General features: G+C 43.6%; 1 protein-coding gene across 1 annotated transcript in view; it reads left to right on the top strand.

The window, feature by feature from the left end:
* The first annotated feature begins 4,382 nt into the window (after nucleotides 1-4,382).
* Nucleotides 4,383-25,732, top strand: part of SATB2 (SATB homeobox 2) — a 127,369-nt gene continuing 106,019 nt past the window's right edge. The window contains exons 1-2 of the mRNA XM_063400232.1: nucleotides 4,383-4,777; nucleotides 24,098-24,274. Of these exons, the coding sequence (XP_063256302.1) occupies nucleotides 4,609-4,777; nucleotides 24,098-24,274 (346 nt within the window). The 5' untranslated portion in view covers nucleotides 4,383-4,608. The remainder of the gene's footprint in view (nucleotides 4,778-24,097; nucleotides 24,275-25,732) is intronic.

Raw genomic sequence — 25,732 nt, 5'->3', positions numbered from 1 at the left:
CTCGTTCCGGAGTTCGTGTTAGAAAAAGAAAAATAGGGTATTAATATTACTAATATGTTTGAAAATAGTTGGGTTTTTTATATAACGACATTGAAGACGGGTGAGGAAAGCAATGGGAAATAATAGCTTTTTTTTTTTCTGTGGAAATAAATGCAACCGGGGGAAAAAAAGCGTTTGTAATTTGAAACAGAGAGAAAAGTCTTTTATTGGGGAAAAATATGTAAAAGAAAAATAAGCATCGTGCTTCATAAAATCCGTATAAATTAAGTGATGTTTACAAAACATAAGTTACCAAACAACATTTATACGAACCCGGTTAAGTTTCCCTCAGTTTCGCTAACAAGCCCATTTGCTTCCGCGTTGAAATTTTCAAATTATTATGACTCCCGATTTCAAAACTATTTTCTCAGAGTATTTTACGTAAACATTCAGTTTATAAATACGGACTGAACATATTCGGTAATACTGATATTCCGGTGAATGCGCAAATGAGTAACCAGCTGCCGGTGGAGAAAAAGCGAAAGCAAGAGAAAGGTGCAGGGGATTCATTGCAAATGAAGCAATCGCTACATATATATTTAAATGTATTTAATTGTATGCATTATTCAAATGCCCTTCTGACTAGTTTAATAATTTAGAATCGATAGTTTTCCTAAAAACTTTATAAAATATTTACACTTAATAAAATATTAATCGATTAACAAGCCAGTTGTACTCTTATAGGAGCTTTACTAAAGTCCTGTAATCGCGCTGTCGCCACACGTCTCCGCTGTTAAGGAAAGGATCACTGACAAAATGTAAATGAAGATCTTCAGACGGTGGTGTTTATAAAATACCTCATTAATGGGCTTGGATTGAATCTCTCCATCCATCCACATCATCAGATATAATAATAGTAACGAATCAGACAGGGAAGATCCTGGCTAAACCATTGGCATTTTTTTCCAGAAGTACTGAAGTCCTAAATCACCAATTCTTCTAACTTTCTGGTCATTGATCCGCGGGCATTCGTAGTTCAACATCAAAGGTAAGAACAAAACATTATTCAATTATTCGATAGCTGGTGGAAAACGTTAACTTCCATGTAAGAACGTTAACTTCCATGCTGCTGAGCATTATCAAATTAAGGGGGGTGAAAGGGAGAAAACTTAGATGGGGTTATTTAAAAAGAAAACAGAGAGTTCTCCAAACTTTGAGGCTCCTTTCTGAGAGGGAAGGCAGGAGACCTGGCTAGCGGCAGCCGCCGCGCTCTCTCCGCAGCCTGCGCGTTCCCGGCACTGCCGCCTGCTTCTCCGACCGCTCCCGCAGCCCTGGCCCTGCCGGTGTCGCGGGCCACCCGCCCTCGGCCTTCCGCTGTTCCCCGTTTCGTTCCGCCGACTTCAGCCGGCGATGGGACGCGGTTCCCACCCGCGTTCATGTTTGCTGTCCCGGGGCAAGGCTGGCACCGCGTCCATACTTCGGCGGCGGGTTCCCCTGCCCCTGCCGAGGCGGGGAGAGACACGAGTGCTTCGGCCGAGGCGGGAAAAGCCGCCCTTGGCACTGCTTTTCGGGGCCGCCCCGGAGGTCGGATGTGGAACGAAGGGATGATTTTTCTTACCCTGCCCGGGGATCCGCTGCTTCTCCCGGCACTATTTTCAGGGGCGGCCCGGAGCTCATCGGGACACCCGAGCGCTCGGCGGGCGGGTGGGCTGTCACTGCCTCTCGGAGGGAAGGAGGGGCGCGGCGGGACCGGCGGCAGCCGATCTCCTGTGGGTACCTGACCCTCCTCCAAACCCCGAGGACAGCTGCATGCGGACTCGGGGCAACCACTGCTGCCCACCCTGCTGTCCCCGGGCGCTTACGGGATGAACGAAGACCTGGCAGCAGGGCTGCCCGATGGCCGTGGTGCTCCCGCCGGTCCCCAGTGTCGCCGTGCCCGGGATGGGGGGGCTCCACTGCCCATTAACCCCTCCGGTAGCCCCCTTTTTTTTGACCCTCCGGCGCCACCGTAAAAGGCAGAGCTCTTAAGGGAGCGCGGCGGGGAGGGCGGCGCCGCGCAGGGAGCCAGCCGCGGACGGGCGGCGGGGGAGGCGGAGGAGGGGGGTGTCGGGGCCCTTTGGGTGCCCGCCGCCGCCGCCTCCTTCCCCGCCGCCCGTCCGCCGCCCGTTCCCCGCGCCAGAAGGGATTCCCTCGCTCCACCTTAACTCGGGTCTCGTTCCGCCGCCGGGCGGGCGGCGAGGGCTCGGCGGCGCGGGGCCGCCGGCTCATTCCCCCGCGCCCCCCGGGCCGGGCAGGGGGCGCTGCGGGTCCTCGGGGTGCCCGCGGAGCATGGCCCCGCCGGAAGACGCGCCCGCGCCGCCGCCGGCCCCAAGGGAGCGGCGCGGTGCACCTTGCATCAGAGACAGAGGGGACTGCCTGCCTGCCTGCCTGCCGGGTGACCGCTCGCCGCCCCGGGACTGGTGAGGGGCTCCATCCCGCCCCGCTGCGACTGCCTGGCCGGGGCTTTGCCGGCACCACTGGCTGCACTTAGGTAGTGCTGTCATGCCCTACCCGGAGCTCCGCTATTAAATAATTCAGCGGCGGCAGCAGCAGCGCTTCCCTGACCGCTTGTCACCTTCTCCCGGCCCCCGCCATCAATTATTCAGGACCACCCCGGTAACTGCCTGGAACCGGGCGCAGAGAACAGGGCGACGGCGGGGCCCTACCTGGGGCCGGTCGCTGGCTCTTGGAGGCCTGAAGGAAGCGCGACCGGCCCTCGAGGCGGCAGCCCCCACCGCACCTCGAAAAGTTACTGTCGCCTCGCCCGGCGGAGAGAGGTTGCGGGAGGATCCCCGCCCGTCGGTCGGTTCCCAGGGGGACAGGGGTGAAGGGCGGGGTGGCAGGAGGCGGCGAGCCGCACGGGCTGCATCGGACCAACCCGGGCGTCTGCACTGAATACCGGTGGCAGCTTTCCTCCTCCTCGGTCGGTCCGGTGTCCCCAACTCCCACTTCCCACCATCCCCCCCCCCCCCCCGCCCTTCCCATTCTCCCGGCTCCTCCTCCTCTCGTTCCCTCTCGGCCCTCCCCCAGCCTGACTGCCCCTTCCCTTGCGCCTTTCTGCCCCGGGTCTCTCCTGTCGCCACCGCCTCGACCTGCCACGCTTCCCCTTCCCCACCCAGCCCGCCCTTCGCGCGCTACCGCGTTCCTTTTTCGCGTGCGAGATGTATTAATTATTTATTGGTGTTTAATTTCCGGCCAGGTGGGTTTCTGCCTCCCACCCGTGCGCGCAGCGGGGCCGGGGCTCCGCGGGGCGGGCCGGGCCGGGAGGAGGTGGGGTGCTGCGCGCCTGTCTGTGCCCGATTCCGAGGTAGCAGCGAGACTTGATTTTTGCGGGGGGGCGGGGAGGGGGAGGGGTGTCAAGGCGAAGAGGGGTGGCGATGTTTGGGATGCACAGCCCTGGGACGGGAACGCCGCGCAGATAGACAGGCAGACACACACTCACAGGCGTGCACATAGACCAAACCCGAAAGCGAGGACAACCCCAAAAAGGACTCACTTTGCCTCGATGACTCAACGCAACTAATAACCGTTTCTCCGCTCTCTGTGGCGAGTCCCTCCTGCCGCTGCTGTCGCTGGCAGAGGAGGGAGCGATTGAAAGTGACACACGGGGGGCCGCCGCCGCTACTTCCCCGCGCCGCCAGGCACTCGCCGCCGCCGCGGAGCCCGGGAGAGCGGCGCTCCCTCCTCTTCTCCTCCCCTTGTTTCCCCCGGTATTGATTTTCTCCGCTGAAGGTGTGAGAAGTCGGCTCCCTCTCCCTTCCGCGCCGCAGCCGACGGCCCCGCGCCTCCCCGCCCCCTCGTCCCGACCTCCCCGCTCCGCTCCGCTCGCCACCCGGGACCCTCCGGGACGGGGCTCTGCCCTCGCCACCCCGCGGGCAGCCGCCCCGGCCCCGCCGCCCCAGCACCCCCGGAGGAGGGCGAGGAGGGGGCTAGGGGTGGGGGGAAAGAGTAGAAGCGAAGAACGCGGCGTGGGAGAAGGAAACAGGAAAACTTTCCACCCTGGATTCTCTACTTCTGATCCATGGACAGAGCCCAACTCAGCCAACTTACAGACAGGCTATAAGCAGTAAGTACAGCGGCAGCTCGCGGGAGCCACTCGCTAGAGGCTTCCTCGCCAGCAGCCGGTTACTTCGTGGCTGCACAGCTGGCCGGCGCGGGGGGGCCGTGCCAGCGGGGCCGTCTGCACTGGCAGCCTCTTCCCCGCGGCCCCCGGGGGCGGGCCGGGACCGTGGCCGGACCCGGGGCGCAGCACCTGGCTGCGGCAGGCGGGTGGGCTGCTTGCCTGCCGAGCGCGATGGGAACCGGGGCGCAGCGCTGCCTGCCCCCGCCCGCGGCAGGTTGGCGCCGGGCGGGTGAGGCGAACCGCTCCAGCGGGGCCGGCTCCGGCGGCGGGCGCGGGGTGGCATCGCACCCGGCCGCTACCCGCCCGGCTTCACCGAGCTGAATCGCCCTGGAGACGCTCAGCGGGGGCCCGGCCGGGTGAGAGGGGCCCGGTACCGGCCGGCAGCCACTGACTCACCCCTCGTTTCTCTCGCCCTAGGTCCGTGCTCTTTCTACTGCGATCTGCCAGCGGGAGCACCCTCTCCGAGCATGGAGCGGAGGAGCGAGAGCCCCTGCCTGCGGGACAGCCCCGACAGAGGCAGCGGCAGCCCCGATGTCAAAGGGCCGCCCCCCGGGAAGGTGGCCAGGCTGGAGCAGAACGGCAGCCCCATGGGCACCCGCGGGAGGCCCAACGGCGCCGTCACCAAGCCCGTGGGAGGTAACCGTGCGGCCGCGTTCGCGGCGGCTCCGCCGCCCGGGGTGCGCAGGGCGGCGGGCCCGGGGAGCGTGTGGCGGGCGGGTCGGCACCGTGCGCGGAGGGGCCGGCGGGTCCGAGTGGCAGCTGGAGGGCTGCTGCCCGCTTTCCCGGGCAAGCATTTGGCTGCTGGGCACCGCTGCGGTGATGGGGATCCGCGGGAAGACTTGGAGCGGGCGTGGGGCGCGCAGCCCTCCGGCGTTGGAAGGCCGCCTGCCGAAAGAGGCTACTCCGGGCCGGGCTCTGGCCGCGCGGCTCTCAGAAGGCCAGGGCTGATTCTGCCGGAGGGTAACGGGGTGAGAACGTGTCCTGCGCTCGGCGCTCTTCGTGCGGATTGCCCCGGGACAGCCCGCGGGCATCCTCCTGCCCGCCGGCGCTCCCGCAGGGCACGGCAGCGGCCGGGCGGCGGGCCTGGGCAGCGCCTCCGGGCTGGGTGCGGGCGGTCGGGCTGCCCGCACGGCTGCAGGTGACACCAGTTAGTGCGTGAACAGCCACCGTCACAGCTTTAACGTTGGGCTCAGCAGGGTAGGAAAAATGGTAGCGCTTACGGCTGCATTTCGGGATTTTATTTTTCTTTCGGTAAGTAGCATTTTGTAGCAGTTGTTGTAAAGGAGGATAGGGTATCTCCAACATTTAGCTCTTTCAGCAAATATATTGAGCATTAGTTTTGCAGTTTTCCTGCATTTCTTTAGAATACTTAATCTCTCTTACTTTGCTACCAAGTTGCTGGTCAGTTTTGTGTTAAGAGCATGTAAAGTGCGTGATTGCTTTTTTCCCTCCTTTTGTTCCAAGAAGATAAACTTTCCAGTAATTTCTCTTAAATGCCTTCTTTTTTCCTCTTAACTCTGATGCTGTCATGTTTAAGACAGTGCAGCTTCGTGTTAGGAATAATATATTTAAAAACCTTGAAATTAGCCAGATGTTGTGAGCAGACTACTGCAGGAAAGGCCATCAATAACTTTACCTTAAAAAACCTCTGTATTTGTGTTTTAAAATGAGCAGAGCGGTAACACATAATTGTAGTTGTTTACACACAAGGAGTTTGTGTAAATGGCATTTCGAGAGATACATTGAAATGGTCGTCACATGACTGTCTATTACGTGAGGTTTATTTAGCGATTTTACCATTAGATGTTTGTTTTAGACCTCTTTGGCTCAATAGGCTTCCTAATTGCTGAAGTTTGCTAAGGAGCTGCAGATTTTATTTTAAAAGCGTAGGATTCATTTATATACCTAATGAAGGGTAAGAGACCTCACTAGTTTTTAATGTTTCTCTATATCTAGTTTTTAATCTTCTTCTGTGTGTTCTTCCAATGTATGAAAAAAGAAGAAACAACTTTGCAGTGAAAGACTTGTAATACTATTCCACTTAGAAATTGGTGAAGAAATAATTTGTTGAGTAATTGTAAAAATGAACTAGTTAATCATATAAAAAGTAGCATATGTAGTTTTAGATGCCTTTTTCGAGACTTGGGAATTAAAGCTGATTTTTAAAGGAATGTTAGAATTACAGCTGAAATCTTTTTCCTTGAGGCATTTATAGAAATATACTTTAAGAGAATTCTTTTAAATGTTTTGTAATATATGTTTGCTTTCTAGTTGCAGCTGTGTTATCCAAGAGAAATTCAGCGGCTTTTATAGTTGTGTTGGTGGTTCAGCCTGAATCTGGCCTATTAAGCTATGGAAGATTTCTACCACTTAAGAAAAACACTTTCATTCTGAAAGCAACTTTTAAGAGCCTAAGTTTTCATTCATTATTCTTCATCTCATTTATAAAGGTGTTGTAGAGTGGAGTATTGAAATGTGGAGGAATAAGAAATGCAGGAGTAATTTTTTTTCCATAGCTGATGTTCTGTAAGCAGTCTCAGTCTCTTTGGGTTTAGCCTGCTCATAATAATGGTTATTCATTACACCTTATTGATACTGAAAGCAAGAAGAAAATTATTCTTGTTTGAATACTTACCTAGGTTCTATAATACTCAATACTAAATTAGTTAAGGGAGTTTTTTTTAATAAGATAATGGTGCTGTTTAAAATTGATTTATTTTTTTTTTCTCCTGGAAATACTCTCATAATAAATCAACATAGCTAATTTCCAGATATTTTTCTTCTGCTCTTTTTCAAGTTTGATCTTTAAGAAACTGTTATGATCAAGTGATATTTCCTGAATGTGGATCACACCTGTTTCACGTATTTTTGGAAGTCTGTATCTTTGCAGTGATTACTGTGGTGTTAGTAATTTTTTCACTGGACTTGTGAAATGCATCTGTAGACATTTGTGGAAGGGCTTACTTTTAATTTACTGGCAAATTAGTATAAAAATGATTTGAAATAAATATTGATAGGGACTCTCCTACTATTGTGCCTGGAGTCTGACAAAAAGGAAACTAATGAAAGTCATAGTGAAGTGACATCTAGGGCTTCAGTTGTCAGTGTTTCTGTTTATTCTTATTTCTTGGGCTTTAACAAGTGCTAATACTTATTGAATGTGAATTGCATTTGGGACAAAAATGGAAATACTTCAGACTAAATAGAGACCATTTTTTAGTGTTTTGTTTTTAATTCTATAATGTGTATCTGAAGATTTTGAAAGCAAAGCCAAATGCTAGTAATTCTTTTACTCATCTCATTTTGGGCCTTAGATACGTAAATGCTGAAATTCCTTCCTATTTGTCAAGTGGCTTTTTGTTGTAATAATATCAGTTTCAGAAGTTAATTCGTGAGAACAGAGCAATAAGCTCCTAACTACCTGCGGCTATGATGAGCCTGATGACCTTTGGTAACCAGTTTTATAATCGTACTGTTTGCTGTAATTATTTTTCTAGCGACTTCCCTGAGAAATAGAGAAATATAATGCTATCGGTGTTTTAAGCTTTCTCTCTAGTTTTATGAGTGAAAAAGTGTTTTTAAATAGGCTTCTGTAATGCAGACAGAAATTCAGTTGTTCCCATGAGAAATTTTGCCTTATAACTTTCCTGCTTTTTTATTCCTAACACAAATGTACTTAATTCAGAGCGCCATTACAGCAGCTATAGTAATCTACTGAAGGTCACTAAAAAGATAAATGAGGTCTTAAAGGTTGTGTTTAATAGGGGATTTTAAAGTTTTGGTACTGTTTACAGTGTTGTTAGTGTCAGTCCAATGTATTAGAGTCCAGTTTTGGTTTGCCTGACTAACACAGTGCTTTCTGAAATGTTTCAACAATTATCTGACCAGTGTGTTTTAAAACCTGTATGTAATAAAACACAAGTGCTCAGGTTTTAAGGAGAGTAAGGTTCCTTGGAAAAAAATGTTAATATCGCTTTAAAAAACATATGAAGCCTGGGAGAGAGTTTAGAGCAAGCAAGAGCACTATGGTGTTGACAGCTTTATATCCCTGTTGGGTAACATTCACTTACTAGAATTGGCGTCTCCTCTCAGTTAGTAATTCACTCCATAAGGATTAAAAAAAGAGGGATGATTAATGACTAGGAAACTTATATTTACAGAATTGTTGATTGCAGTTCGTGAACCTGTTTGTGTAAGAGTGGATGTGCATATATATGTGTGTGTGTGTGTGTGTGTGTGTTGATTTGAAGAGCATAGAAAATAAGTGTCAAAAGCCTCTGAAAGCAACTTAAAATGCCAGTATGTAGAATGAGCTGTTCTGAAGTTTTACTTTGCTGAAAAAGAAACATAGAACCAAATGATAGCCGAGGGAGCATGTTCAAATTTGGAGCAGGAAATGATTGCAGAACATTTTTTGTTTAGATTAGTTTGATGCAGTCTGATAATATGTTCGTATTAGTTTTTTTATGTTAAAAACTGTGATTCAGTTTACAAAATATTAATGGAGGGGACAGCTTTCAGGCAATTCCAACCAAAGTGTGTGATCAGGATGTTAATCAGTAGCTATAGTTACGGAGCTTGTACAAAGTCAGATGTAACAGAAATGTGGATGCAGTGACTCTCCCGAGCGCTGCCGCTGATTGCTGTGAGCCCCCTAAAGTTCACTGTATCACAGTCCTGTCGGCTTAAGTGTAGTTAGAAATCAGTTTTAATGTATCTCTGGGGTGACAGAAACACAGGCTGATAGTTAAAGAGCTGTTTGTCAAGGTCCATTCTTCGTATTTCTGTAAAAATATTGTAGGGTTTGTACTACCTTTTGTATCTTTACAAGTATTCAAGGTAGTTGACTGGAGCAAAAATTCACTTCTGTGCAGACGGAGCAACACAGCCTGATCAAATTTGCTCTACTGTTCTGCGTGGTTAGTTAACGTGGCATCCTGAACGCAGTGAGGAAGTGTGTTCCACTTGTCCTTAGCAGCTGAGTGGAGCGAAAGGTTACGCTTTAGATTCCTGCCCAGATCCTAGATGAGGAATACCTGCCTGCTGCCTGGAATAAATGTGTAGTTGTTTGAAAGAATTAAGCGCATTGAAATACAGAAGTGTGAAAGCCGCAAATCCGTATTAGTTTCAGGAAGCAACATAGATGTATTTTTATGTTTTATGCTTGTATTTTATCTGTGGCTGCATAGTTGGAAAATATTGCTTTCTAATTTGATACAATTCGGCAGGGATTTGGAAGAAATGTAAAATCTTGGATTTTGCATGTTTCTGATACATAACGAGGAAGAAACCTCTAATTTAACAGGAACAGTAAGAAAAGCAAGACAGTGATTTCTTTTTCAGTACTCTTTGTTCAAATGAGATTCTGGTCTTTTTGCTGATCTTCACCCCTCTCTCCCTTTTCCACTCAGGCTATGTCATGTAAATAGAACAAACAGAGCAGTCACTCCTGAAGGGTCATGCAGTGTATCAGCTGTGTTTTTGCTGAGGTAGAAAAAATAGTCTTTCTTTATGTGTTTTCAGTACTTGGTCTGTTATTAAAATAAAGACACAGTTGGTTGAAGTACGTGTGCAATTGAACATACACATTAAACAGAATATAGGGTATCCACCCATTCGATGACCTAGACATAATTTGATGTTTAGGGTAATTTTGGAACCCTTAAGTTGCATCTGCAGAAAGACACCGACAATTTTGAATTCAAGATTTAAGATTAGTGGTAGTAAGATTTTTTTCTTTCCCCCGCAAGAGTTCCTAAGTGTTTCAAGTCATCTCCCTGCTTCCCCTCCACACCCATGCCCGTGTTAGTTAACTGCATGCTGTTATTCTTATCATAAACCAAAGGAAAGAAAAAGAGACCAGCATAATTGAAATAATCCATATTAATTCTCTGTTTACTCCTTCCTTTTTAAGTTGGGTCCTGCCTTTTCTTGGTTTCACTGAGATAGAACATAGTATATTTACTGTCAATTATTTATAGGGCAATTCTTTGACAAACTCACCTTAACAGGAGGTTTCAGTGACTCCCCAGAACTGTTTTTGTGTCTAAAGAAGATGGCAAAATGATAATAAAATCTATAAAGATGCCAATGAGGTAACATATTTTCAAGAAATTCAATAGTGGTCTTCCATTCAGAATTTAGATGAAGTATTCGGACACTGAAGAAAGGCCAACAGTATTATTCTTTTATTGTTATGAATAAACACTTAGAGGTAAAGTTTGAAGATTCCTTTCCCAAATACCTAATTTTGTGAATCCTTATATTCTATTTAAATACTCTTAGTGTGCTGAATATTTTATCTTGATTTAAAAATAGAAAAAAACCTGGCATAATGTAACTGTAATCAAGTCGTCGTTTCAACAGACAGCTATGTCATATTGAAACCTTTTAGTTTGTAGCACAGACTTTCAGATGGTATCACTTACTTTGAAATTCCTTGAAAAGTATTTGAGTTTAGTACTCTTCATGGAGATGCTAGCCTGAATATTTATTTTTGCAGTTACTTTCTATTATTGATGTTTTCTTTGGAGCTGTCTGTGTGGAATGGGGAAGAAAAGGGCCACAATGGTGGTCTCGAGCTTATGTAAAATGCTTGAACCAGTAAGGTTTTTGTCACTTGCAGTGACACAGAACATAGTAATACAATATGGCAACTATGGTGCTTTCAAATGAAGAGTTTTATTGCAGTCATTTATTTATATTCACCAAACATCTGTGTGTCCTGTTTAGGAAAATTCTTATTTTTGTGATTGAGCAGTTCCCAACCTGCTTTTAAATCCTATTTTTAAACTTTTCAAAATAGCCGAAAATCTGTAAAACTTGGGAAGATTTTCTTTTGAATCCCAAATTGCAAGGCATAGCTAAGTTAGGCCTTTAATTACTGCCCCTCATAATTTAGTTAAATTAGTAACTACTGCTATGTTTTTAGGATTAAAGGCCCAGTTTTTCAAGGTATAAAGTATTACCAAGTCCCTTTGAATTGATAGGACAGGGCTTTGTTGGAGATAACCTGTGCCTGATTCATACTCTAACTACCGAACGAGCGTGCTCTCCTTTTGAAGCTCGCGGCGGCTTTGGAACCAGCCCGCCGTGTTGAACAAGGAGCCAGAGCCCTTTCCAGCTCTGAAAAAATCCAATTGTGGTAATTGGTTCCTACTGTACCAAATGTCTGGGGTCAGCTGCATCAGTCCCCACGGTGGCATGCGTCGCTAATGCCGATGTAAGAAATAGGCACGGCGGACAAAAGGCTGTTGAGTATTCCATGGCTTTTGAGAAATGTTTTCTAGCCTCTAGCGATACTAAAAAAATTGCCCTCCAAGCAGCTTTGTACTTGTTGCAGAATGCTCATCAGCAGCGTCTCTGCTGCGGGGCTTCAGACAAATGAGTTTACGTTGATTAGTGGTATGGAAGACAGAAAATTCTCTTTGCCATTTCATTTGGGGGTAGCTGTTAGCCCATGTAGTTGAGGTTCTCATGGCCATTCCCAAGTGTTGACTGCTTTCATGTGTGAAACGTTTTCAGCCAGCAAGACGTGTTGTCCATATTGTCACTATTCTATAGTTAGGGAATTTTTTTTTTATCTGAGTTCCTGCGCTTTGTAGGAAAGCACGTACTGCAGCTGTTGAGTGTATTTTGTCCCCGTCTTCATTTGCATTGATCCAAATATTGGTAAAGGAAAAAATATTTTATAATTCCAGTGTTATTTCTTCTATTTCAGGAAACTTAAAAAAAACCCTGAAATAGTATTTTTAGTTGTTTTATTTTTCTTTTTAAATGTATTTGCTAGCTGCCAGTGTCCCCTGAAGATTTACAAATATACAAGATTTTTGGCATTTGTCTATGAGCAGTTTAGGGTTGCTGACATTGAAAAACTCATATAAAAGATGTTTGAAAGGTTTTGTTTGTTTTGTTGGTTGGTTAATGTTGTGTTTTGCTTTGGGCTTTTTAAGTGTAATTCTTACTTTGATTTTTAAAGGTGTGAATGTCGATGTTGCTAGTATCTGAGGACTTAAAACCGCCTTCCAGGAAGCACTTCTACTGAGAATAAAATCACACAAGTAATTTACAGATTGTTTAAAAAAATGAAGTGTGAGCCCTGCATCGATGTTATAGTAAGCTGGATGCTAGGGCAGGAATACTGTGTCTGAACTCAAGATATATTTTCAATTTCTTGTTGAATGCTGAATGATTATTGATGTTTCATGCGGTGATGTTTGGAAAAAGAGAAGTTGTAATTTTTTGTAGAAGCTGTATGAAGGGAACAGAAAGCACTTGAAAAAGGGCAGTAGCTCTAGATAAGTCTAAGCATATGACTTGTTTTCTAGATAGAAAATTATCTGGCTAATTATCTGGCTAAATATGTTTAGTCAGTGTGCTCTAACTGATGTCCTTGTATCAGATGGACATGCAATATTAAACAATTTGAGCACAACTGTACCTTGTTTGTAGCAATGTCAGCAAGCTAGAGAAGGTCAGAAAAATCTTAATACCTGTCAGGCACTGTTATATGAAGCTGCAGCATCTCTTGAGATAACCATATACCCACTGTGTTTTCACTGCAGTAGAAATGTCTTCCACTTAAACATGCTCCCTCATTTTTTCCCCAAAGACACACTGAGATGAAAAGACGCACTATTGACAGCAAATCTTTTCAAAGGTGCTAAACCTGGCGTGAAATGTCTGGAGGGCAGTTTCTTATATCAAAAGCATGATTTATATGACTGCATACAGCCATAAGGTTACTTTGTCTCTCTCTCAGCTGTTCCATTCTATTTGTAATGTTGAGAAGGGGCTGGATTAGTCTGTCTTTACTTGGGTAGCACCAGCACTTCACTCTTGAGAAGTTGCTGACTTTGTCAGCATTTGGACGGAATCTTCAGATAAGTGAGGAAGCTCACAAAGGAGTATTTACCATCTTGGTAATCTAAACTCATGGAGAATGTTTAGCCATAAATTTAACTGACAGGCGTATATTGGAAATGAAGCATGTTATTTTCAAAACTATAACCAGCCTATTTTTTTGAGAGTAATATAAATTCATATTTTGAGCAGATTTTGGTTTATATGCATTTCCATTATTTATATATTAAAATTAGATGTGCACAATTTCCAGCCTTCTTATTTTGAATGGTTATTAAGAAATGTAGTTATAAATTACGAGTTATACAATACTTTGGAGTAAAAGGTGATTTTCATAATATCTTTTCCCAACTTACAAATAACTTCTTTGCCATAATACAAACATGTTAGCAGAGCAACATGATAGATGCCTCTTTAAGTATCGTAGTAAAAGAAAATGACTTGTATTCTGAGGCTGTGGATAGTTTATGTTGTTTTGGACCCATTTACCAAGCAGTGATCGAAAACAGATTACAATAACAATTATACAGTCAGAAGATGCAATATCCATTTCTGTTTTAATTGAGTGAAAGAATAATAAAAACATCATTAAGAAAAATGAGGTGGACCTGTCATACATGCTACCAATTTTTAGATTTAGAGAAAATGCAGAGTAACAGAAGTGTGAGCTTTTTTAAAAATTTTCCTTATTTTTTTTGAAGTAGTTTGTTTCTTAAGCTAGAAGTTTGGATAGTAAATTTCATATGAGCTCCTGTGAGAAAGTATGCAGTAAGTAGGCATATTGCTTGACAATAATGCTCAAGTCAGGCATTATCTGAGTGTTTGGGTCTGGCATAATAATGAATGTATTGAGCCTTTCTGATGACAATAATGTGATTACAGTGTCTTATTGACCTGCCAGCTAGATGAGCTTTGAGAATGCCATGGACAGGTAGAAAGTAGAAAAAAATTACTTCCTTCTCTTTCAAAATGAAAAGCTGTGCTACCTCACGTATGGGGAGTGTTTGGGTTTTGGTGCCCTCTTCAAATCTGTGGAGATGAATGCAAATCAGAGTACTTGGTCTCTTAAACCATCGCTACCTGGGACTGATTCTTCTATGGCCCTTTAGCTACCTCACCATCTTGGGGTTCAGAATAAGACCCAAAGGGCAGAAGGGCCCTGTGCCAAGGGGCTGTGTATCTGTGTGCCTCTTGCAAAGGGACCAAACGGTAGTTGAAGGCCTGAGGTTGAAGGATCCTGGCTCTCCATTTTCTCTGAATCCTAGAGTGTCCTTTCTGCTGTACCACACATGGGAAGAGACAGCCTTGCTACAGTAGCCTTGGCTCTAGTCCTGTATCATACAGCTTTATAAATCAACATTTGGAATGGCATCCAAAAGTAAACTGGGAGCCAGTTCGGCCTTCGGAGCACAGATGTAATCTGCTTTCTTTGGCTAGCGCCTCTCAGTGAGCACATGCATTTGCACTAGCAGAAGTATCTAATTCTTTGGTGTAGCTCTGTGCACCATAATAATTCAGCTTGTTGAGCCCCAAAAGCATTTCTGACTCTTTGCAAGTGAATCCACACACAGTAGGTCAGCCTATAGGTAGGTCTTTTCCACCCTTGCCCCAAAATATTCCTAACTGGATGAAGTGTCATGTGCATACCAGAGAAAGAGAATGTATCTGTTAATTTTTGTTCCTTGACCTCGTGACTTGTTTAATAAAGATCTGGTAGTTATTAAAACCCATTAGATTAATGTGACCTGTTGGCAAATAAATGTAAGTATTCCTAAAGGAATGATGTTCAAACTGATAGTTGTTAAATGTACGATCTTATGTTTGTGGAGCGGTTCCCCCACAACTCTGCTGTTAGACAATACAAGAGAAGGCCACTCCAAAGTTGGCCTCTGTCCCCAAGGGTATGGAGGATTGGAGTTGTAAGTAAAGGCGAAGCCCCAGAGGCCAGTTGCTGACCCATAATGGGCTGTCGGTGCAGACTCTCTGAAGACTCTGTATTGACTGGTGAAAAGGAAGGCACAGGGGGAAGTTGGCTGTCTTCTGGAGGACAGAATGGCTTCTACATCTTCTGTTTGTGATTCTCTCCTCCACTTATTTTCCTGCTGAAGATCTGATGAAGATTTCTGTGGTCTTCATACCAGAAAAATACCATCTAGTAATGATATTGCTGTAGCAATAGCCTTACCCTTGCTGAAAGTGAAGCAGGATGAAGACCTTCCTCAGTTACCATTGAGTTTGACAACATTTATTCAGAGAGAGTTTAATGTGGCTTGTCCTCTAGCGTGAGTACTTGTAACTTTTGCCCATAGCCAGTTCTACTATATGTGTTGACTTTGTCACTTAGAAATGAGGTTTTCTAGTGCTGCCAGATATGAGAGAAGGAGGCAGTGGTTACAGTGGTTGCAGATAATTCAGCTTCTCTCACTATTGGAGCCTGGAATTGGGTTTGAAGCAGAGGTGTAGGTTGGCAGACATTTATCTTGTAACATGGAGAAGGGGTGATAAGATTTCTTCTTTTCCTTGCCAGGGAGTGGTTCACAGAGGGACATGAAGGAGAAAAGAACTTGCTGGTGGGTCCCAGTGGAGACCCCAAAATAGGCCCAAGTGTGGTCTGCAGAACTTCTCCAGAAATAAAACCTCAAACCAGCTATGAAAACTTTTCTGTTGCATTCCAGGGGACTTATCCCAGTACCAGGAGACTAGTTAACAGAACCTTCATTAAAATGCTTTTGCTAGAAGATGTTTTTTTGCTTCAAAAATTACATAATATGGTGGCATCTGCTAGTGCCACTGCATTTAAGGGCTTATTAGTGGTTCCAGTTTTCAGGGTTTAAAAATGTTGGTCATTAAAAATAATTTTGGGTGGAACTTGGCACAGAGAGTCTTTGCCCCTTAGGCGAGTTCTGTTACGTTTTCGAGAGAAAAGAAACAGAAAGTAGTCCCCCAAACTAAAAACCCCTCACGAACCCTATGCCTGTTTTTAAGTTGAAGAAACCAAACCCTAAAACTTACAGGAAATTAACGGCTTAAGATGATTTTTTAACAAAAAGTCATCTGACTTTAGAAGTGTTCATTCCGCTGATTTTGAGTGAAAGGAGTTATTTTCCATTCAGTTCATATTATAAAGTATGACTGGGGAGTATTTTTTCTTCTTTTATAACTGGGAAACAAGTTGAAACAACTGAGCTGTTTTATTTAGGAAAAAAGTAGCCATAGTGTCTTCACCTCTTTCCTTTCAATGGGAATAGTTGGACTCAATTATTTTAAGTGTTCTTTTCCAACTTAACTGATTCTATGATTCTGTTCCAAGGATTGGAAGGCCTGTGTATGATTCTGGTGGACAGCCCGATGCTGGTGCCCCCCAGGATTCCTGCATGCTGGGGATGCTGCTGGCATGGGGGGCCTGAGCTTTCTGCTGGAGCAACCTACACAGCTGTTAGTGCTGCCTTCTCACTCGGGCTCCCTCAGAGCCGTATTTTGAGCTCTGGGCTATCATTGCTCTCAGTTTTGCTCATTTAATTGGAGAGGTGGAAGTGCTTTATTCTCCTGTTTAATTGCTCTTGCCTCCTGGCTGCCCCGTGCATGGCTGTCCCTGGGCTAAGAGGGTGGCACAAAGCCCCAGTGGGGCCGCTGCTGTTCCTGCTCTGTGAATGAACTCAACCGGTGTGACAGATTCAAGCTTCAGGTTGAGTTAGTGCAACTGGTTTAGCAAAGGGGATTTGCTACCAGAAACCGCTGATTCGCTTTGACTAAGAAAGGGCCTCATCTCCTGCGGATAGCACTTCTGTCCCAGACACACCACAGGAGAGGCTGTACCAGAGGTAAATGCTTGGTGTTCTTCTATTTCTCTTTTCATGTTTGTCACAGCACATGCTCTAAATATGGCCTTTCTTTTATACCATTTTTTTAGAAATTCAAGCATTATCAAATCAAGTTGTGAGTTTCACAATATGTTTCTGTGGTGGGATAATGGCCTGAAATATTTTGTGTTCAACAGTAAGGCTGTTATTTCAGCTAGGAGAAGGATTCTTTGGGTAGTTAAGCTGTCAGAAACAGAGGACATCTGCAGAGACGCTAGTGACTTATAAATAAGACTTTCTGAGATCTGGGATAGCTGTGATGGCTGGGAGACTGAAGCCACAGAAAGGACTGGAAGCTGAAGAAAGATGTAAATAATACCCTGTGGTTTGCATTCGCCATTGGCTAAAATATAAAATGTAGAAATGCATTTCCTGCCTACAGATTTATTGAATATGTAAAGCCAGAAAAAATAGCTGAGGAGGAGTAGAAAGATATTGTCCTTAGTTTTACTTCCTCTGGCCCTCCTAAGAAGAAAAACTCTACAATATAATGTTATTTAACATGATTTTGTTTCTTTGGCAAACATTGTATTAAAATCATCTGTGGACTGAGCTCTTCTTTACCAAATTGCATCCTGGAACAAATTATTTGCAGCGGGCTTATAAACCCATGAAGAGTAGGAGTTTAACAGCGTCACATTACTGCTTATATGCAAAATCAGATATCTTGCATTTTGTCTAGAACACACTGGAGGTCAGAGGATTAGCAGAAAGTAGGGTCGCTGTTCTTAAACAAAACCTTTTGCTGTACTGAGGTGCTTGATGCCGCATAGGACTGCACAGTAGCAAAGATCTCGGTAGATCTCCTGCATTTGCCATAGCGATTTCCCGCTGGCTGCCTGTCAGTGTGTGCACGCAGCTTTCTTCACGTGGTTCTGAGTGGTTAGTGACAAACAACTGCAAAGTCATTCCTTCAGTCCCCATTAAAAAAGATTTACAGTGGAAGAATTCTCAGCTTCATAATGAGACTGTTGTAAGCTGGTGCTTGATAAGTAAAAGGCTGAATCACAGTCCATTTACCCAAACCAAGCATTTATTGTAAATAAGTTAAGTGCCAACAACTTATGTTCGGTCCGATTTAATTGTATTCATAATTTATGGTGTAACTTGAAAGTGAGCCTTAATGGACATGCGTAACGCTTGCTGAAGTGAGGGAGCTCCGTCTCTCCCACCTTATCACGGGATTGCACCGGCATGGGCTAAACCTGGGGTCTGCTTCAGGCGAGATCCTTCTCGAGTGTGAGCAGTCGTGTGTGTGTGGCCCTGTGGAAACGGTGTGATTGTGCTTGTTAAGCCTGTCATTGTATCTGCAGCCCTCAGCTGGACTCTGCAGGATTTTCTGGAGATCTCACATCACCATCAGCTAGAGCTACGCTGTGATTTAAACAAAAGTGGTATTGAGATCAAAAAAACCCACCAACCTTTATTTTCCAAATACTATTTGATGTCTTTCCTCTTGAAAAAGCCCCAGCCAACTGGACAAAATACCCTCCATTTTGGAGTGCTGTTGATTTTTCTAGTTTTGAATTTATCTTCTATTGTTACCTGTGATCTTAAAGATCTTTTCCAACCGAAATGATTCTCTGATTTTATGTTTGTTCAGCTAGTCAAGTCTTTAATAGAAATCTCCTGATTATTAGCATGTGAACTAGGTTTTGATTTCTGATCACGTCAGGATTTGCACTTTACACTGTTTTGAAGAAGTGGCACACTGAGGCTTTAAAATTTCCCTTTCTCTTTTCTTTCCTTTGTTTTTTATTAACTTAGTGGTGCAGTTAAGTTTTTCAGAAAGGAAATTATGGATTTGTGTTACACTTTAGGATGCAGGATGGCATCTTGCTGCAGAAATTCAGGTATTTCTGTTTAACTGAAAGCTGTCAAGCTGAATTGGCTTCTGCCTTTTCGATTAGAGCTGCAGGATGTCAAAAGGAGAACTAGCAAACCTCTCCTGTGCCAGTTTCTGTCTTTTAGAGCATTTTTCTCACTTTAGGTTCATTTTTCAAATTTGTTGAGGAGAAAGGGAAAGACAGTTAAAATAACAAATCTGTATATTTAAGGTCAGCTCTACTGCAGTGCAGAGAGAAATAAATAGACTGCTTTCCCTTGACTGCCTTTGCTGGATAAAGGTCTCTCTCTAAAGAGAGGTCTCTTTTTTCTAAAGAAAAAACAGAAGCAGATTAGGTTTAGGAAATGTTTGTAGTTTGATTGCTTCCTGTGGTTACTGCCAGTTGTGGAAGCATGCTTTATTGTTAAATACATGGAATCTTTATCTAGATAATTTCCTCAAGACAACCCCTGCTTTGCTAATTGGGTCTCATCTTAGAAGTCCAGCCAAAGTTGCTTTTACTTCAATGGTTTTTAGGTGTGCGTGGAAATAAGCATTTGTGGATTCTTGCTATTGCCTGAACTCCACGCCCCTGCCCGTGCCGTGGTGGAAAGGCCAACTTAGAGAGCGGCCCACGTTGTGGTCTCTGCCAGGGAAATTGTTTTCTACATGAAGTAATGAAGAATTCAAGTAGATTTCCTGGTTTCTTAACTCCAAACTGTAGAAATTTGCTTTGTCTTGGAGGAAGATTACTCTGCATGTGTGTCTGTGTTGTGTTTAAAACAAAACAAAACAAAAAGACTAGCCAACAAACAAAACCTAAAAATCCAAAGCATAACAGCAGCAACAACAACTTTATTTTCCACTTTCTTCACTTGATAAAAATCTCTCCACTGTAGAATGATTTCCTTTGGGTTTGACACCACCATTTGATCTCAGTTTTTAATAATTTTGGTGGCTTTCACTCCCAGAAGAAAACATGCTTGTGCTGTGAAGTATTCCCACTAGAAATCTGGGAAGTCTTAAAACCTCATGTTACTCAGGGCAAAGAACTGGCTTCGTTATTAATTCCCTGCTAGACAACCCTTGTACAGTAAATCTTTCCGTAACACCATGCTGTTGAAATTAATCAACTTGATGTTTGGAAATTGTTCAAATTAGATAAAATTAAATAACACCTTGATGGGACTCAAAACATGACCTGATGGAAAGAGATTCTGATCTAAAAAGACATGAATTTTATTGCTGCTTTTTCTTTCTAGTAATCTTCATTTTGTACTTATTAGGACACATGAGCACTGCTCCCTATTTAATGCTGGAGAGGTGGGTGGCTGTAAGAGCGCTCAGCTTTCTGCTCTGCCTGTGATGCTTCTGTGCAAGCAGACCACGCAGAGAAGTTAAGTGCCAATAGTATCACATCTATTACTTAAAACAGCACGGACTGGACAAAGTATTATTTGCAAATAAACAAAACAGTGCAGGACTTTTTAATAACTGCCTTCTTGTCTTCCTTCTAGTTTGTTGTTAGAAATATGCAGCTTTTACTTGGAAGTCTAACAACTGAAAATGTTTTCCAGGGAGCTGTATGATTGCAGATTGGTAGTGCTTTAAACTGGCTCTAAGTCTTTTTTTTTTGTAAAAATGAATGCTTTATGCAGCAGAGTATCTTGGGTTTTCACTTCTCTAATGAAATATCTATTTCTCTTTACATCATTTTTAAAGAATTGATTCTTCCCACTGAAATAAAACTATAGATTAAAATGGGCAAGGAGGAGAAAATGTGCATTTAGTCTCTTTGATGCATATTTAATTTCTTCTGAATTTCTCTGCCCCTTAGAAGAGTCTTGGCAAAAAGCGCAAGTGTGTTTACAAAGAGTCTGTACATTGCAGCTTTTCAGTGAAAGCAAAACACGGAGCTTAAATCCTCCTCTCTGATTTGCTTTAAATGTGTAATACAGAGGTACTGGTTGCTGCTAGCCACTCTCTTCTTCTGGATGATGGTGGGAACAGTTTTGTACTGCTGTCTTTCATGGGTTAGACGGAATTCTTGCTGTGTGTGGATGTCCTTATAAAAACCTTTCTGCACATCCTGGTTCATGCTTCCCTGACTTTTTATGCAGATGCCATTTATATGGGGTCAAAGCTCTTCGGCAGGCGTGAAGGAGCTGTTCATGAGTCACTTACATGAACCAAAATCAAGGAGAAAAAGCCTTTAGTATGATTTGCGATTGCTGTTAGTGTTCTGCGTGCATACCAGCATTGTGTTTGTCCTTCAAGGAAACAAACCCTTTCGTTTTCATCCCTGGCATTACTGCTCGTTGTCTCTGCGTGTGAATAGCAGTGCCGTGTGTCACGCAGCATGAGCTGTGCAGCATCACTCCCTGCAGCCTCTCGAAAGCTGGGAGAGGAGTGCACACGAGTTCAGTGCTGGGGCACCTCAGCCCCTCCGTGTGTGTGCACAGGCGAGGGAGGATGACAGGGATTCTGGCTGATGGCTCATTAGGGAAAGAGCTGAGGAGTTCCAGGATTTATGAGTAAGGCTGGCTTGTGCTGCAGTAGCATCGCATGTGAGACTGTTATGGATGCTTGGTCTCCAGCTCTCTGAGTACTGCTCCAAGTTCTTCAACTGGAATGACAGTGAGTAGTGACTAACTTGTACTGCTCTTCTCTGAGGGCCCTGTAGTGAGCTGGAGGTGTAATACATGCATGTAGGAGCAAGCCATGGAGTATATCAGCATGTAAAGAGCATGTTGGCGTCTGCTAATGTTTTTCCTTTCGATTCCAACACACTGAAAGTATATTTATTTTCAGATAACATTAGGAAACAGAGAAGTTTGAGGCAGTAAGTTCATTTAACTCTCTAATGTGAAATAGAAGCAAATCAGTTGAAACTTCCTTGGAGTGAGATTGGCTTGGAAATAAGTTTGATTACTGCTGCTTTTTATTTTACTTTTAAAATCAGTATTAACATTCCAGGTGCTATAGTGAGAGGCATGAGAATGGGTCAGTAATGACAGATGTGGTAACCTGCCCTTTGCTCTCTGTTTTTAAGGCACTAATAGCAGCTTATCATCAGTTACCCTGGGTCACTGAGTTCAGAGACGTTTTTTCAAAAGCTGTTTCTTTAGCAGGGTTCCTACAAGCATGGGCGGCAGGAAAGCCATCATGGACAGGAGTGCTTTGTGCTATCCATAAAGTGACACAATGAATGGCATCCCTTCTAGCATTTGAGATCTTGTTTGTACTCAGACACTAAAGGATGAGTGCAGAGAATAGGTGCGACTTCTGTGCTGAAAAGGAGAGACTGTTGTATGACAAGGAAAGCATCCAGCAGGAGCATAAAAGACTGTGTGACATCCTTCTCATCAGCTTGCTTCACCACTTTTTCTGTCTTGCCAAAATGTAATTTACACAACTGATATTACAGCCTCAGCATTTGGCCAATTATCTTAATCTTTTGCTAAGACATTAATAGCCCCATCAAAAGTGCTGTGACAGCCTGTATGTTCGATAGGACTGGAAGTTTGTCACTTAAAGAGAGTTATTTTCATTTTAACTAGTTAAATGATGTATAGATAAATAGAATTAAAATTTTAACCTTTGATAGGAAAAGAAATTTTGTCACTGATTTCAGAGGAACGTGAACACCCATGTGCTGTCTCTTCAGGAAAGCACCTAGAGATTTTTTTTTCACGGAGATTTTTTTTTAGCACTATGTGTTAGAATTTGGCTGCTTGAACTTGCAAAATGCATCGGTTTAACCCAGAATCAAGCAGTGAAGAGGGAGCAGTATCAGTGTGATGCTGTAACCTTCTTTCATGTTATTTTGAGATGTATTTTCATACAAAGAACTGAAACACATCAAGTGAATGTTGTAGTGTGTAGCTCCTGCAGTTAGAATGTCAAATTGAGAGCCACTCTGTGCTAGATAAGTCACTAACTGAGAATTGTGTATCTAAAATATGTTTTAAAGTAGATCTGGTTTCTCAAAATTCAAGACAAGGAGTATTTAAGCTCCTTAGCAGATGCTGATGTGACTGTATTTGTTTCAGGGCAGGATGACTCCTCTGAAGGGATATTAGTTTGGTTAGCTATTGGTTTGTAGATACTAGGTTTTGAAGCTACTGATATAGCTCAAAAATATTTAATAGACTTTGTGAAGGAGAACTGAACTGTGGCTTTCTCTTCTTTTTGCCTTAAGGAGGTGTCTGGTCCAGGAATACTGTGATTTGTGTCTGAAATTCATAGATGTACTCAGATATTTTTGTAGTGATTTTCTACTGGAAATGGTTATATTTCATTCTGAAGAACAAGATTAAGAGGTGAACTTGCTGGTGATATTATGAGCTTTAGATGGTACGTTTGGAAAACTACTTTAGGCTGAGATTGTTCTCTGTACCAATATTTTCTAGTTTACCTAGAGACTAAGAAGTTATATGTAAGCAGTTAAAAAGTGTCTGTGACTTGGAGGTATAATGGGCTGTAGCAGGTGGTGGAAATGGCCGTGCAGTTCTGTTGGTTTCCCTTCTGTTCCCTCTTCCTTCTGGGAATGCGCTCTAGGGCAGCTTCCTGCAAATTGGCATGGTTCTTTACTGCCAGTTGTATTAAATCCCTTAAAGTTCATGCCTCACAATTTATCTAATGCCATAGATAACTTGATCCTGTTACCACAAAATTATCTTTACAATAAAACACAACAAAATTGAATCCAGACCACCCCCTGAGTTTTCCACTTCTATGGTTCTTGTTCATCCTTGGTACTTCTTCCAAAAGAGTTGTTCTCACACTCTTTATGGATGCAGCAGAAGGATAGCCATGGGTCTCTCTGGGTTTGAAGTGACCATCAGCTGGCAACACAAGATTATAATTTTCAACAAATTCAATGCAATAGTATTTTCCTTGTACAGTGAGAAGATTTGCCATGATCTGAAAGTGCATAGATATCCCAGGGTGACCCAAGGGAACCAGCCTCTGCTGATTTCTCTGTAAGTTCACTGTGTAGAGAGAAGCAGAAATGTTTGTTTGTCAAGTTTTCACATGGCTGAATGTGGAAAAATGACCTGAAAGAAATAGGGACATTCATGAAACAGTAGAAAACTTCTACAATGTTGAAAAAGTCTTATTAGGAAATCTTGTTCATCTTCATGCTGGCTATGATTCTGTTCCCAAACTGTATTCTCTAGAGCTTTTAGTGTGGTTTTTAAATGAGTCAAGTGATGAGACTTCAGTATTTTCCTTGGAAAGAAAACAAAAGTTATCCCACAAGGAAGAAAGGCAGATTTCCCCATATGATGAGTCTTCTAGGAGGTGTGTTAATTTACAAATTTAATCAGACATGTATGACACAGTTCTTGTTCCTCTTATTGATGCTATGTTGTTTTTTTTTTTGGTGTTTTTTTTTCCATGTAGGTTTGATGATTCCAGTCTTTTGTGTGGTGGAGCAGTCAGACGCCTCTCTTGAATACGATAATCGAGAAGAGCATGCTGAGTTCGTTCTGGTTCGCAAAGATGTGCTCTTTAGCCAGCTGGTGGAGACAGCGCTCCTGGCTCTGGGGTATTCCCACAGTTCTGCAGCTCAGGCACAAGGTATTCAATAGTTCTTTCCCACTTCTCTGCACTGCAGAAGAAAGCACCTGAGATTGTTTGATGTAAGGAAAAAGTAAGAAAATTGGTAGCAAATCTTGGAAGTGTTTATATCTGTTGTGTTAATTGCTTAATCCTAAACTAGGTGTACAACAAGCCCTACATTTTTAGCCTGTCTAGAAAGCATTAGCTAGGTCTTGCTGAAGTGTGAAATCTGGTGATAATAATCAGTCAGGATATTCATGACACACTTGTTCTGTACCACGAGGCAAGGTTGCGGCTTCAAGGAAGTCTGCACAGAAGACAGAACCTTTAGGGGGTATCCAATATTCTTCTTTGTATCAGGGCAGTTTTGAGCAGCATATCGTAGTCCTTCATTTTTTAAATTATGCATTGCAGATAATGATTACATATTTATATATATGCATGCTATCTTTATGGCAAATACTTGTAGGACTAAATGTGCAGGCTGATTTCTGTTTCCACTTACCTACTGTATTGCTGCAAAACCCTTTGTAAAGCTCCATAGTCCCTTCCAGTCAGAGATGATTCTCTGTTAGCAGCAAAACCTTAAAATAAACAAAGCTTTCCTCTCTCTGCCCAAAATATAAGCTTAAAAAACCCAAAACCTAAAATTGTAATCTTGAGGGAGATGGCCAGGAGGAGGTGGTGGGTTGGGAAAAATTTTTCCAGAATGAACTCTTAATTTCAAGAGGCTTTTTTATATTAAACAGGTTATTTCAGTGCTTATTCTTTTGGATGAAAAGCCTGTAAGTTTATCTCCATATCACCAATAAAATCTGTGCACATTTACAGTAGTTTAATAGGAATTTGGCGGGGATTTGACTTTTGTCTGTTGATTTGAGTTGTTTTGTATAGTTAGGTATTTGAACGTGGGAACAGAAGGAGCAATGGTCATGTTGAATCCAGGAGTTCTAGGCAGTGGTTAATTGCATGGGCTCCTTGTGCAAACTTCTTTCCAAGCAGGATGATAATGATTCATTTCCTCTGTCAGACTCGGCTCTGTAAAAGAGGCTCAGGTTCTTCATATAGGCAGAGCTTATATACATGTGTTTATTTACACAATACGGTAGTAAAAGCCCTGCAAGAAGGTAGTTATTTTGGTTTTGAATACAAAATGCTTTGTGTCATCTTAGGGACTCTTGTTTCCTGAATATAAAAGGTCAGCATATCCCACTGTTTCCATCCTGGTGAGCCAGCTTTCTGTTTGACAGCACTATCCATCTCAGTTAACACAGTGGCTCAACATGTTGCGAGCTAACATGTGGAACATGCTGCATTAGGTGGCCAAGATTTGATTCTTGGCACTGCTGAAGGGGAGTGGGCTTTGCAGAAAACCTGCTCCAAGGGGCATGTCATGCAGTGCAGTGACCCACACTGACTGAGCATCTCACTTGGGGGAACCTTGCTTTTGTGGCATTGCTCTGTTGTGAGAATAGA

The sequence above is a fragment of the Prinia subflava genome, chromosome 6 (genome assembly GCF_021018805.1).
Source record: "Prinia subflava isolate CZ2003 ecotype Zambia chromosome 6, Cam_Psub_1.2, whole genome shotgun sequence".
In the NCBI taxonomy this organism is placed as follows: domain Eukaryota; kingdom Metazoa; phylum Chordata; class Aves; order Passeriformes; family Cisticolidae; genus Prinia; species Prinia subflava.
Note: the sequence above shows the minus strand (reverse complement) of the source record. Positions and strands in the feature narration are given on the sequence as shown.